The sequence below is a fragment of the Lissotriton vulgaris genome, chromosome 8 (assembly GCF_964263255.1).
Source record: "Lissotriton vulgaris chromosome 8, aLisVul1.2, whole genome shotgun sequence".
NCBI classification, from domain to species: Eukaryota; Metazoa; Chordata; class Amphibia; order Caudata; family Salamandridae; genus Lissotriton; species Lissotriton vulgaris.
The window spans coordinates 1,179,002,402-1,179,014,911 of NC_141696.1; the positions used below are offsets into that span (position 1 = coordinate 1,179,002,402).

The 12,510-nt window shown below is 39.5% G+C and overlaps 1 protein-coding gene across 1 annotated transcript in view; it reads right to left on the reverse strand.

The window, feature by feature from the left end:
- Positions 1-12,510, reverse strand: part of LOC147698455 (serine/threonine-protein kinase Nek5-like) — a 70,884-nt gene that overhangs the window by 32,087 nt on the left and 26,287 nt on the right. Inside the window, exon 3 of the mRNA XM_086936244.1 lies at positions 10,833-10,899. Coding sequence (XP_086792370.1) covers positions 10,833-10,899 — 67 coding nt within the window. The remainder of the gene's footprint in view (positions 1-10,832; positions 10,900-12,510) is intronic.

Below are 12,510 nucleotides of genomic sequence, written 5' to 3' on the forward strand. Positions count from 1 at the left end.
GTATAGCTGCACAGTACTCCTTTGAGCTGATACAAAATGTGCAATACCGTTATACGAGCAATGGCTGAAGAGGGCTGACTGTTGGATTTTGTAATTAGAATGTGGGTGCGTGAGCCACCCTGGCAACCATTGCTCAGGTGGAATGAGAATGTTGGGGGTGTACCTGGCAGTTGCTGGGTTGTTGATCTCTGCCGGTCGCATTGATGTATCTCGGTCAAAAAATCCTGAGCAAATATTGCTTAAGGAAGAATATAAATCTGTGTGGGCAGTTCAGGGTGGAAGTTGGAAACAGCTTTTCCTGAAGTATTCAGTGAAAAATTGGGGAGGATCAAAGGATTCTGTCACCGCTTAATTTTGAAGGATGGGGACCAGCCAGTAGTCCAAAAACCCAGACAGATACCTCTTGCGATGAGGAGGGAGTTGGAGCAGGAAGTTGAATACTTATGCCAACAGGGTATAAATGAACCTATAAAAAGCTCCGAATGGTTAGCCCAGGTGGTTTTGGCCAGGAAGGTATTGACTTAACGGACCTGAATGAGAGGATTTCGGTGCAAAGATGTCACTTGCCCAATATCACTGAAATGTTAAGATCGTTTAAGGGTGGCAAAATTGTTTCGACTTTGGACATGTAGTCCGCTTATCATCAAGTCACCTTGCACAAGGAGAGCCGCCATCTGACGTCATTTATTTCTTCTTCTGGTGCGTACAAGTTTAAGAGAATACCTTTTGGGTTGGCATCAGCTTCTGCAGTATTTCAGAGGGTCATTGAAGTGATGTTTGTGGGGGTTCCGGATGTGAGGTGTTTTCAGGATAATATTTTAGTGTATGGGAAAAACATTGAGTCCCATGATGAGAAGTTTTGTCCATTTTGACAGATGGGGGTTACGCTTAAGATAGAGAAATGTAGGTTTGCTGTGGACGCTGTAGCCTATTTTAGGTTACAAGTTGTCTGCTCGAGGTGTGGAACCAAAGGAGGATCTTGTTAGGGCTATCAAGGAGTTTCCGTCCCACAGAACAAGTTGCGCTCCTTCTTTAGAATGTTGGAGTTTTATGCAAGGTTCATTCCGAACTGCAGTGGGAAAACACAGTACATGAGAGGGTTGTTGAAAAAGAATCAGCAGTTTGTTTGGTCCATAGAGCATGAAAGGGAATTTCAAGATGTCAAATGTGAACTTGGGAATGCCATTGCCCTTCAACCTTTTGTTGCCAAGGAACCATCAACTGTGGGAACTGATGCCAGTCAGCATGGTGTGGGTGCTGTGCTGTTGCAGAAAAGGGAAGGCTGGGAGGTAGTTGTATCGTTCGCATCTAGGGCATCGACAGAAGTGGAGCCGACATACCCAGTTATCGAGAGAGAAGCTTTCGCCTCCTGGTGGGGAATGGGTCATTTCAGGAACTATTTGTGGGGTTTGGAGTTTATCATTCGCATTGACCAAAAGTCTTTGTTGAATCTGTTTACTACCAAGGGTCCTAGACATGAAGAGGAGGATCTGGGAGTTGTTCTGGTGGCCGGGAATGGATCGGAGTGTAGAGCATTTTGTCAGGGAGTGTGTGGCATGTGACAAGACTAAAGTGACTTTTTCCAGTCCGGTTGAAGCAATTCCTGTTCCAGATAAACCATGGTTTGAGTTAGGGTTGGATATCATTGGGCCCATGTATGTTCTGAATGAACGTAGTATATATGGGTTGGTGCTGGTGGATAATGGCACAAGTTGGCCAGAGGTCCAGTTCATGAAATCAGCTAACACGAGGGAGGTGCTGGCCTTTTTATAATCCTTGTTTTTTAGGGAGGGTGCCCCAGTTGAATTGGTCACGGGCAAGGGTGCAATTTACATACAAGGAATTTCAAAGATTTATGTATCATTGGGGAATAAAGCATATTACTACTTCTCTTTATCATCCCCATAGTAATGGTTTAGTAAAATGCTACAACAGGATCATCAAGGAAAACTTTCAATTTTCAGTGGCTATTGGTTTGAAATGGGAGAAGGAGCTCATGGATTTGTTGTGGGCATTGCGCACTACTCCATTTGCTACCACCAATGTTTCACCTTTTGTTCTGTTGAATATAGGGTAGCTGCTAACAAAAAGGTCAGACATTGGATGAATGATTTCAAAGTGTTACATGTTAAACTTGAGCGTGTCAAGGAGAACTGAAAGAAGGCTCAGAGAAAGTATGCCAAGGCAGATTCTACAAAAGGAAGACGTCAATCTCTTTCTAACAAAGGGTATTGGGTGAGAGTAAAACTACCAGGTATTGTGGCGAAGGGTCATTCCAAGTTCTCCCAGCCACTGGAGATTGAGGTAGTCAAGGAAAATGTGGTGAAGCTAAGTGATGGCAAAAGGTGGAATAAGGAAAAATTGTCCAAGCAAATAGCAAAATGCAGTCAAGGGAATGAACAGTTTAATTGTGCCTCTGGAAACTCACAGGTCTAGAATATAAACTCAGGAAGGTCTGTGAGAGTGAGAAAGGCACCTTCTCATTTCAAGATTATGTCAGTGTCTGAGGCAATTTAAGAGGCAATGTGTCATTTCAATGGGAATGTAATTTTGCTTTCTTTGCAATATGTTCTTCTGCGTACTTAATAGACGACAACACATTGGGCATGGTAATATAATTTTCTTGTTTATCAATTTGAATTTTTTTGTTCTTGTTTACTATAAAAGGAAAGATGTGTTGGGTTCTGTACATGTTTCAACGGTGGGCCATAGGAAGTAGAGCGCCCAAACTAATAAGGACTTTATTGGACTATTATAGAAATATCTCACCAGTGCATACTAAGTATTACCCTCACCGTCGTTTAGTTATTGATTGTTTTAGGAGAGTATAGCATGGGAGAAGTGGAATGTTTTTAATACTTTGATTAATCATGGAGGATGACCGGGAGAAATTGGCGGCGGAACTATTCCAACAGAGTAAAAATACTAGTGCTAGTGTAAGAAAGGATCCACCCACTAGCAGCTTAAAGGAAACATTTCTTAAATTAAAAAAGCCTAAGAAATTAGAATTATCAAAATGGTGGGATGGAGTGACCCTTAAAAATTACATTGATTTAAAGAGAATACCAAGAGGACTCAGGATATTGATTGTCTCCACTTTCGATGACCTCGATGAGGATCTTCTGAAAGAGCAGGAAGAAAATGTATATGCTTCTTCATTCACTATGATGCATATATTAATTAAAAATGCAGATAGAAAAGTCGAGAAACTTAAAATACAGATTGTGGAATTTGAAAAGGAAATTAAGGAAATTAATTTGACTGAATTAACTGACAAAAATGATGGCATTTTAAAAGAAGTTATCAGTAGACATCAACTACAGATTAAGGATAAAAAACTCAGTAAAATCAGACGATACGAAAGGGATTATAACCAAAGAAGAGTCTTCACATTTGCCAAAGGATATGATGAGGTGGCCAAACCAAAACAAACAGTGATAACTGGGGTGCAGGGCGAACTAATTTCAGTTAATTATAGCAGCTCCAGCATCTCATCTACTGATGAGCCACCCCCATTGGAAGCAGGAGGAGGTATACCATCCAAAAGCTCTTCTTTTGCCGAGGAAATTTTGAGATTCAAAAGGGGAAGGAAAAAAGGATCTGCAGCACAAGAAGGGGGCGGAAACATAGGAAGTATCAGAATAGGGAAAGAAGTCCGGACAAGGTCAGAAAATAGATAGCCCGATTAGTGTTATACATTTGAGCAATGGTGGGGTTGAGACTCTGGAGGTCATAAATCTTTCGGATAGAGTATTGAAAGACAATGAATTCCTTGTTTTGAAAAAAGGATTGTCATTTTGCCCAAAAAATGTGTGTAATTATACAGATTTGGAAATAGATTTGTTTAAATTTTCAACAAAAATGAAATTAAAAAGGTTTTTTGCCACAATGGAAAAACCAATGAATGTGAGATCTATTTTTAGGTGTTCTGAGATGACTAATTCTTGAACTACAAGATGTTCACTTGCTGATGTCAATAACTGAGGGTGAGGGTTTGGGAGTGGATTATGTAGCCACTATGCTGAATATCTCAAGTGATTATAGTTGTTCAAGTGGTTTAAGACCAAAATGTAAATTCACACCTCAGGGTATACAGTGTGCTGCAATTGATTTGTATGTTGAAAAAACCTTGGAAAAATTTCATAAATTAGAGGATCGAGGACGTAAAGGGTGGAATATCAATTTGACACGAGAAGAGCGAGTGGCATTAAGGGATTTGATATCTGATGACGGGATAGTGATTCGAGAAGCCGACAACGGCAATTAGATGATACTACATGCTATGTGAAGATTCAAGGGAATCCTATAAGAGAGGCGTCTAGACGGATTACTGAGAAATTATTTACATGGAATGAAGAAGGTTTACTTGATGAAGCAGAATACAAGTACCTAAATGTGGCCAATCCTACATATCCTTTGATCTACATCTTGCCTAAAGTGCATAAATCTAGAACGAACCCTCCAGGGAGACCAATAGTCTATATAACGGAACATTTGTCGGAATTTGTAGATTCTTTCTTAAAACCTTTAGTAGTTAATTTACCATACTACATAAGGGATACTATGGACGTCTTGAATAAGTTGCAAGATGGTAAATGGGAGGAAGGGCTGATTCTAGTTACACTAGATGTAGTAGGATTGTATACATGCATAGACAATGAGAAAGGAATACAGGCTTTGAATCATTTTTTGGGAAGCCATAGTGCGAGTGTTAGGGACCATTCAAAAATGTTAGTGGAAATGAGTATGTTGATTTTAACTAATACATTTTTTCTTTACGAAGATGAATGGTTCCATCAGATCAGGCGATCTGATGGAACCTATTTATGGGTTGGTTTCAGAGGCAGCATGACTGGAGCCGAGGAGCATCCAAATGGACAGATCATATCTTATTTTGGGTTTGTTTCATTGACAACATTTTAATGATATGGAAGGGTACTCAAATTGAACTGATGGAATATTTTGATTACGTGAACATTAATGATTTTAATGATGCTTTCATTATGAATCAGAATGCCAAAAGAATAGATTTTTTGGGCGTAGAATTGCTCGTGGATGGGGACATGATTAAGAGTAAACTATATAGAAAAAGTACTGCTACTAATTCCATACTAAGAGCAGATAGTGCCCATCCGGTGTCAGTCATTAGAGGAATCCCCTTTGGGGAAATGATCAGAATAAGCAGGAACTGCAGTAAGGATGATGATTTTAGGACTGAATTAGATCAATTTCAATTAAGGCTTCAACAGAGGGGCTATAGGAACAAAGATTTAATAAAAGCCAGGGAGAGAGTAATGAATGTTAGGAGACAATCTACCCTGGAACAAAATCGTAAAGACTCCTCCAAAGCACGACTGGCATTTGTAACTAAATATTGTGCACAGAAGGATAACATCTTTAAAGCTTTGGGTAATTGGAAATTGTTGAACGGTGTACCAGGTTTGATGAATTTGATAAGTGACAAACCAGGGGTGATTTTTAAAAGAAGTCCGACAATTAAGGAAATGGTTACCGGGAACTATATAGAGCCCATAAAAACAGGTGACTCCAATTGGCTACCTAAGCCTCCAAATGGATTCTATGTCTGTGGAACATGTAGCCTTTGTGGTTTAGGAATTAATAGAACAAAGGATGTTTCATATAACACCAATCGAAGATATGTTATCAAGGAGTTTATCAATTGTAACAGTATTGGGGTAATTTATGCTATTGTATGTGAATGTAAAAAAGTGTACATTGGTAGCACTAAACGCATGTTCAAATTGAGAATACAAGAACATAAGCGTGCTATTACCAATCATGATGGTAGATAACCATTACATCAGCATATTAGAGAAAAACATAGCATGCAGGATAACATAATGTTCCATGGTATCCAAAGGATTATTCCTAGAAAAAGAGAGGGGGATTGGGAACTGAGTATCAGGCAGCAGGAAGCCAGATGGATAAGTAGGTGTAGGACTGTGACTAAAGGTTTGAACAGTGACACGGAGCCTCATTATTTTCTATAGTGAAATCATTAGTACATATATTGACGGATATATGGTAATGATGCTTTATGAATGGAGTGATATCCTTATGATGATCTAATGAGTATTCTGGGGTATTTTTTTTGATTTAATGTAAATCATACAAGTAAAGTGGTTGGATGATTGTATAACATATGGGGACTGTAGTTGATGTTGGAGAGAAGAGAGGTGCACTTTGGGTAATAATTAGGGAATAATTGACATGCTTCAATTGGAAATTAACATGTTTACGTAGTACTCAGCATCGGAACCGTTTAGAAGTGATATACGTTTATGAGTGGTATCACCAGAAATTGATTATATTGATATTTTACACACATATAACATAAATTGACAGGGTGTGACTGGTGGGGCTAGGAACCTTTGAGAGTCGGAATGTAGATACAGTTTTTCCCTGATGTAGGCAGGGTAGTCATATATTCGGGTCTAAGATAGATTACAGATTGTATTAATAGCAATAATGTATATACGTTTAGCTTAAATTGGGCCATTTTAAAGACTAAGTTTGAAGGTTGTGGGGACTTTATGTTAATAAAAAAAGTGCAATATTCGGTTCTGAACGAGTCGTGATAATTGGCAGTGATCGTTGGTAATATTGAAAAGTTTTAAAGAGCAACGGGTCATTAGGAACATAATATATACACAGGTTCCTGAATCATTATATAAGGATCGAGACCGTATAGCTTTGAGTTGTTAGATGGTATTTAATATGTGGATCGGCAAGAAGCTGATTGTTAGGAAAAGGCTCTCATGGGATGCCTGTTTTCACCCGAATTGTAAATAATGTGGTGGTGAATTATGATTGGACAAAGAAGTGTTTCCGGTAGGAAAGAACAGTGAGGAGCTGAAAGAAGGTAGAGGACCAGAATGGGAACCAGGTGTTTGAAAAATAGAGTGTATGAATGGACAATATTGGTATTTCAGGACAAGAGAAATCCTGATTGAACGCACCATAGCGGACCGCATTGGAAAAAGTTGTGTTGTTAATAGGGAATGGAAACGCGCAAACGGGATTGGTGGTTGGAGTGTTTAAAAAGAAGGAATGGCGCGGGTTTGAGTTTACAGCAGATTTATCAGGATCTGCTGTCAGCGACGCTTCAACTTAGGAAGTGGACATTTTGGAGACTGAGGTGAGAATTAGATAAAGGGGTTTGAATATATTTCACAGGTGAACACTGTTACTATCTTAGAAACAGTATTCTGATGCGAGTGTTCTTCTTATTATGTTATATTATGGCAGACTTATGTTGGAATAAGAGTTCAGGACACTTAATCACGGAGCCAGGAGTATGAATAATTAGGATTTAAATTGTGAGAATTATGATTATTTGTGTTTGACTAATTGGAATTAGGACTTGGGCTGTTCTTGAACTAAAGTATGGGATCGGAATGATTGGAACAAAGGAATATTGATTAGGGATGAATTCCAGTTTATAACTGTAGGATAGATATGAGGTTATTTGAACCACATCATCGTTCGCATAATTGTTATTGGTAACAGGGCAGCTCTTTTACTATATAGGGGTTCCGGTTTTGAAAAGCAATAAAACAGAAGGATAATATTGATAAGGTATTACTTGGGTTGGAATTGGATTAGTTGTACTTGATTAGGGTGAAGAATACATTATTGTGCAAAGTGAAGAAGGATGCAATACCAGCATTTATAAGCTGTATAGTTTGATGAGGTATCTTCATTTTGGATCGAAGGGTGTATTGTTTGAATATTATGTGATTTGGATGAGCATGGGGGATATGTTGACATAGTGGGTGGATAATGTATTACACGATTTCAGTATAGAATGTTATGTGGGCAGGATGATTATGGGTATCCAAAAATGGTTTAATATTATTATTATAATATTGTTCTCATGGAATGATAAATAGTTATTTGCTGATATGCTAAGAACTGGATTGTGATTTTTTTGTTCTTTACTTTACAGCCCTGATGATGTCCTAAGGAGGACAAAACGTGTAGGCTGTTCTTGAACTAAGGCTGTTCTTTTTGTGTTAAACTATTGATCTGGATGAAATAATCATTGCATTGGATTGATGAACATTTATGTTGGAATTTGGATTTTGAAATTTTCTTGCTTCGAACTGTAAAGAAATAACTTTTGACGAAAAAAGAAATTAAAAAGAAAAAATCTGACACGGACTTCAATATTTGATTGGTGATTTTTTGTGGACTAGACGCTCCTTACATCACTATTTTTGTGTTGGGTTCTGTGTCTAGAATGTGGGCGCGTGAGCCACCCTGCCATCCATTGCTCAGATGTAATGAGAATATTGGGGGTGGTCCTGGCAGTAGCTGGCTGGTTGTTATCTCTGCCGGTCACATTGATGTATCTCGTTCAATAAACCCTGAAGCACTTACCTGCGAGTCCCGTTTTCATTGGGACTTTTCACCAACCTAAAGCCCACAATTTGTGTATTTATCAGGAGCAGCTCCTCCATGAGAGCAGAGGAGCGTCCCTTGCTCCTAAAAACAAATGCCCCATGGCAGCTCAAAAATAAAATGGTAATAAAGTTTATTTATTACCATTTTATTTTGAAGCAACCCGTCCTGAAACCAGTGTCAGAACAGGGCGGGGCCAGTGCTGCCAAGTGGCAGCAGGGAGCGCTGCACTTATGTTTAAAGTGTGCATGCCTCTTTGTCTAACCGTCTTGCGTCGTGGAGGAAAGACATGCGCATTTTAAACTTCTCTAACCTAGCTGTCATAGAAAGCTAGGTTAGAGAAAATGCAGGCCTCCAGTGTTCTTAGGAGGGCTGCAAGAGGCCGCTCCCTCCAATCCTGATGCTTCTCTCATGCTGAGAGACGTGCAAGGATTGGAGAGTAAAGTTTCCTGGTCCGGAGCTTCCAGGAGCGAAGACACCTGAGCAAGAAGGACGTCGTGTGGCAAGTCTGCAAGGTAAGTGACTTTTTTTTATTAATCTTAATGCCACCTGTATGTTGTCCACCCCACCCTTGCTGTCAGATTTCAGTTAGAGACTCAAGACCTCGCTCTTCAACTAAGTCCAGCAGGTCAGTGCCTGGATACCCTCGCTAGTGATATCCATGCTCTACAAATACTGATTGATTGATGGATTGATTGATTGATTGATGCAATGGTTTGATACGCCACTGTCATATACCCCCGAGTCCGCCTGCCACCATTTATAAGATTGAAGCTGTCCAAAAGGGACAACTGCCTCTTTGTGACTTGGATGCCGCACCACGCCCGGTGTTGATATCTGTTCAATCATTTGTTCAAAGATTTGCATGTGCAGCTGTAGTTCAATGATTTATATTGACACAACTGTGATCTCAAACTATTTATATAAGGCAGTTCGAATAGGAAAAATTTGTGGACGCGCATTTCATACTCCGTCTTTGTGATTTGGGAATTGGCTGCAACAGGCATTTGGCGAGACGGTAAGATCTTTCTGACTTACGATAGGATCTTTTATTAGGGATAAAAGGTCACTGGTACAAGGCACGTTTTGATACAAGACAATATCAACTCACTACACCTTGCCCAAAAATGCATAGAAATGTTTTGGTATTTCATCTTGGGTTTTCACTTAATGTTGAGACTTAATCAAGGTGACATCACTGCAGTTGACAATCAAGTTGCTTCTCAAATGCCATCATGTCATAGGGATGCCATCCCTAACCCCATATCGTCTTAGACCTGAGTGGGTTAAGGCTTGCTGCAGTCACAACAGACTAAGAAGTCAACTCACTCTGGGGATATGGACCAGGGGCAGGGGCTGTACTGTCATCTATCCTCATGTGTGCTCAGGTCACCAAAGACTGAAGGAACGGGAGGGAAGGCAGATGCTCGCTGCCTGCTGTAAGGTTACCATTCATCCTGTGGATTTTCAAAGGTTAGGGGAGAGGTGAGGTGGGGTGCTGCTGCACTATCTCCAATTCTCTCTTCCCCTGTTGCTGCTGGGAATGAGAGATCCAAGAGTAGCAGGGGAAAGGAGCTAACGCCGGGTAGCCGGGTAGCTGCTCTGTCATTGTGGTAGAGCTGGTGTGGTGTGCAGTGGCGCTCACCGTTCTGCTGTATCAGATTCACTCTCTGCTTCAGGAAGGAGAAAAGGAGAACGTAGAAGGAGGGGAACGGTATGATAGGTGGGTATGTATCATTGTTTGTGGGTGAGTGTGGAGGGAATGAACCAAAGAGAGGCACATGGTGGGTGGCAGTAAGACAGGTCAGGCTTGCAAATATTTCCTCGTAGATAGGGGTATGGAGAGGAAGTTGGGGACATGAGAAATGCATAACCAAAATGACAATAAACTGATTAGAACAAATGGAAATGGAGAGGCAGTTGGGTGGACAGAAGAATGACAAGAGCCTAGATATTTTTAAGGTGCAGAAGAGCATCAAAAGGGTGGTTATATGTATGACTACATTACCTCTACTCACCCCTTACTTGCTTAGTCCTGAATGTAGGTCAGTGGTTGTATGGAAGGAAAATCATGGTTGGCTTACACAACATAAAACTGGACATGTGTAAGTATCAAAAAGAGAGTGTTTTCCAACTCGACTGGAGTAACACTCTCACAGTCCAGGAAGCATCTCTGCTGGAAACAACACCATTTTTGATAGTTCAGTGTGCACAAAATACATAGCCAGAGGGACCACTTTTCTATTACGGGAGCAGCTCTTAGAAAGTGTTAAATACACAATGGCAGAGTACAAATTTGAAAACAATAGATCAATACACTGACCAATTTACATAATTAATCTCTTCAAGCCCTGGAATCGAATAGCATGTTGGGCTCACCATTTCTCTGCCATTCAGTGTTTACTTACCAGCTGCTTTTCAACTTTCATTTTATACTGGTGCGCTTCCCACCGTCTCTGGAGATAATCTGCACACCTGTATGGAGAATATTTTAATATGTTTGTAATAAACCATTTTTTTTCAAAGTGGCAGCCAACCGGCATTGGGGCTGCAGAATTAGCCATATAATCAATATCATTTACAGTTTAGCCTCTATAGAATCATGCCTTCCAATTAGTACTACTAAAAAGAACTTTGCTGATTTCTCTGTAATTGCCACCAGGCTTGTACATTTCTTCACCCAGCGTTGTCCAGTTCACCCTCACCAGTCATCACCCAATGGCTGCAATAATCTCTACCAACATTTTGGATTCAGTTTTGTTTCAGAATAGGACTCGTGGGGCCGGATCACAACACATTTTTGGAAGGCTCTAACTCATGTCCTTGGTAGTAAATAAAACAATGCTTGGTGTAAACACTTTTTACCAATGTATTATGAATAAGATTTCGGGATGTGGTACTACTTGACAAGAACATTTGTGCATATTTATTGTGGTGGTAATGTTTTTGTACTACATTCATGCACTGCCTTGGTGTCATTCACTTTGCATGCTGTGTTGCATTCTATTTTGACTGTCTTATTATATTGTGCTCTGTTGTGTTTTATTTGTGTAATGTTGATCTGTATTGTGTTATTTTGTCATGTTTTGGTGTTTACTTTAGGAATTTTATCAAATGTTGCTACATTTAAAGGCAAAATCAGCATACACCCTTCCAGTTACAGTCACAAACAACCATTTACCACGTTCTAATGAAGTTATATACTGCTGCTTTGGCTTTTCACATATTTAAGACACCAGTCAGCCTAAAACTGTGGCAGGGACTAGTCATGTATACCACTTCCAGTCCTGAAGCCATATTAAAGAAACTATGCGCTGGTACATAAACTGTGGTAGAATGAAGCAAATACATTGTGCCCCATGACATGCTACATAGAGATATGCAAATATGTGAACAACTAGAGGAAATGAACATACAATATATATTCTGCATTTTATATGTCTAATAGAGATTTCTTTGTCCATTACTATTTTTAACTAAAATAAATAGTGCATACTTTTTTGTGCTATGAGTTATGCTTATGTAAGGAAGAACATTGAACAAACTGACACAGCATGATACCTAGTATCAACTTTCCTGTATTTTCGATACCTAATATCACGTAAAAAAGCAACAAATGTGAAAACAGCTTGCTTCACACTTTGCCATAATCTTTTATGGAATTATTAATACAAATCATTACAAAATAATAATTCACTTACGATTTAAAGTTCATGTGAAAATGTATGATAGCACAGCTATTTACTAGCAGATAATACATGAATAAATAAATGACAACATTGTACAATAAGTGTTAGAAAGGCAACATTTAAAATAATAAACCACAATAAATGCACACACATAGTCATTCACATTGATAGGTTTCGGGCAGAAAACATTCATTATATAGTGGAAGAGGTCTCTACCTTTTTTGGTAGCTGTATTGCATAATCAAAATACATGATAACCCTAAACAATAGCTTGGGTAAAAGATTGTTCAAGAGGACTTCAAAAGTTGAGCTGAGGGTATGTGCACCAGGCACGCGGCATAAACACAAAATGTGTGGTAGGCTTTCACTCCTACTGTCACAGAGCTGGCAGGTCCCT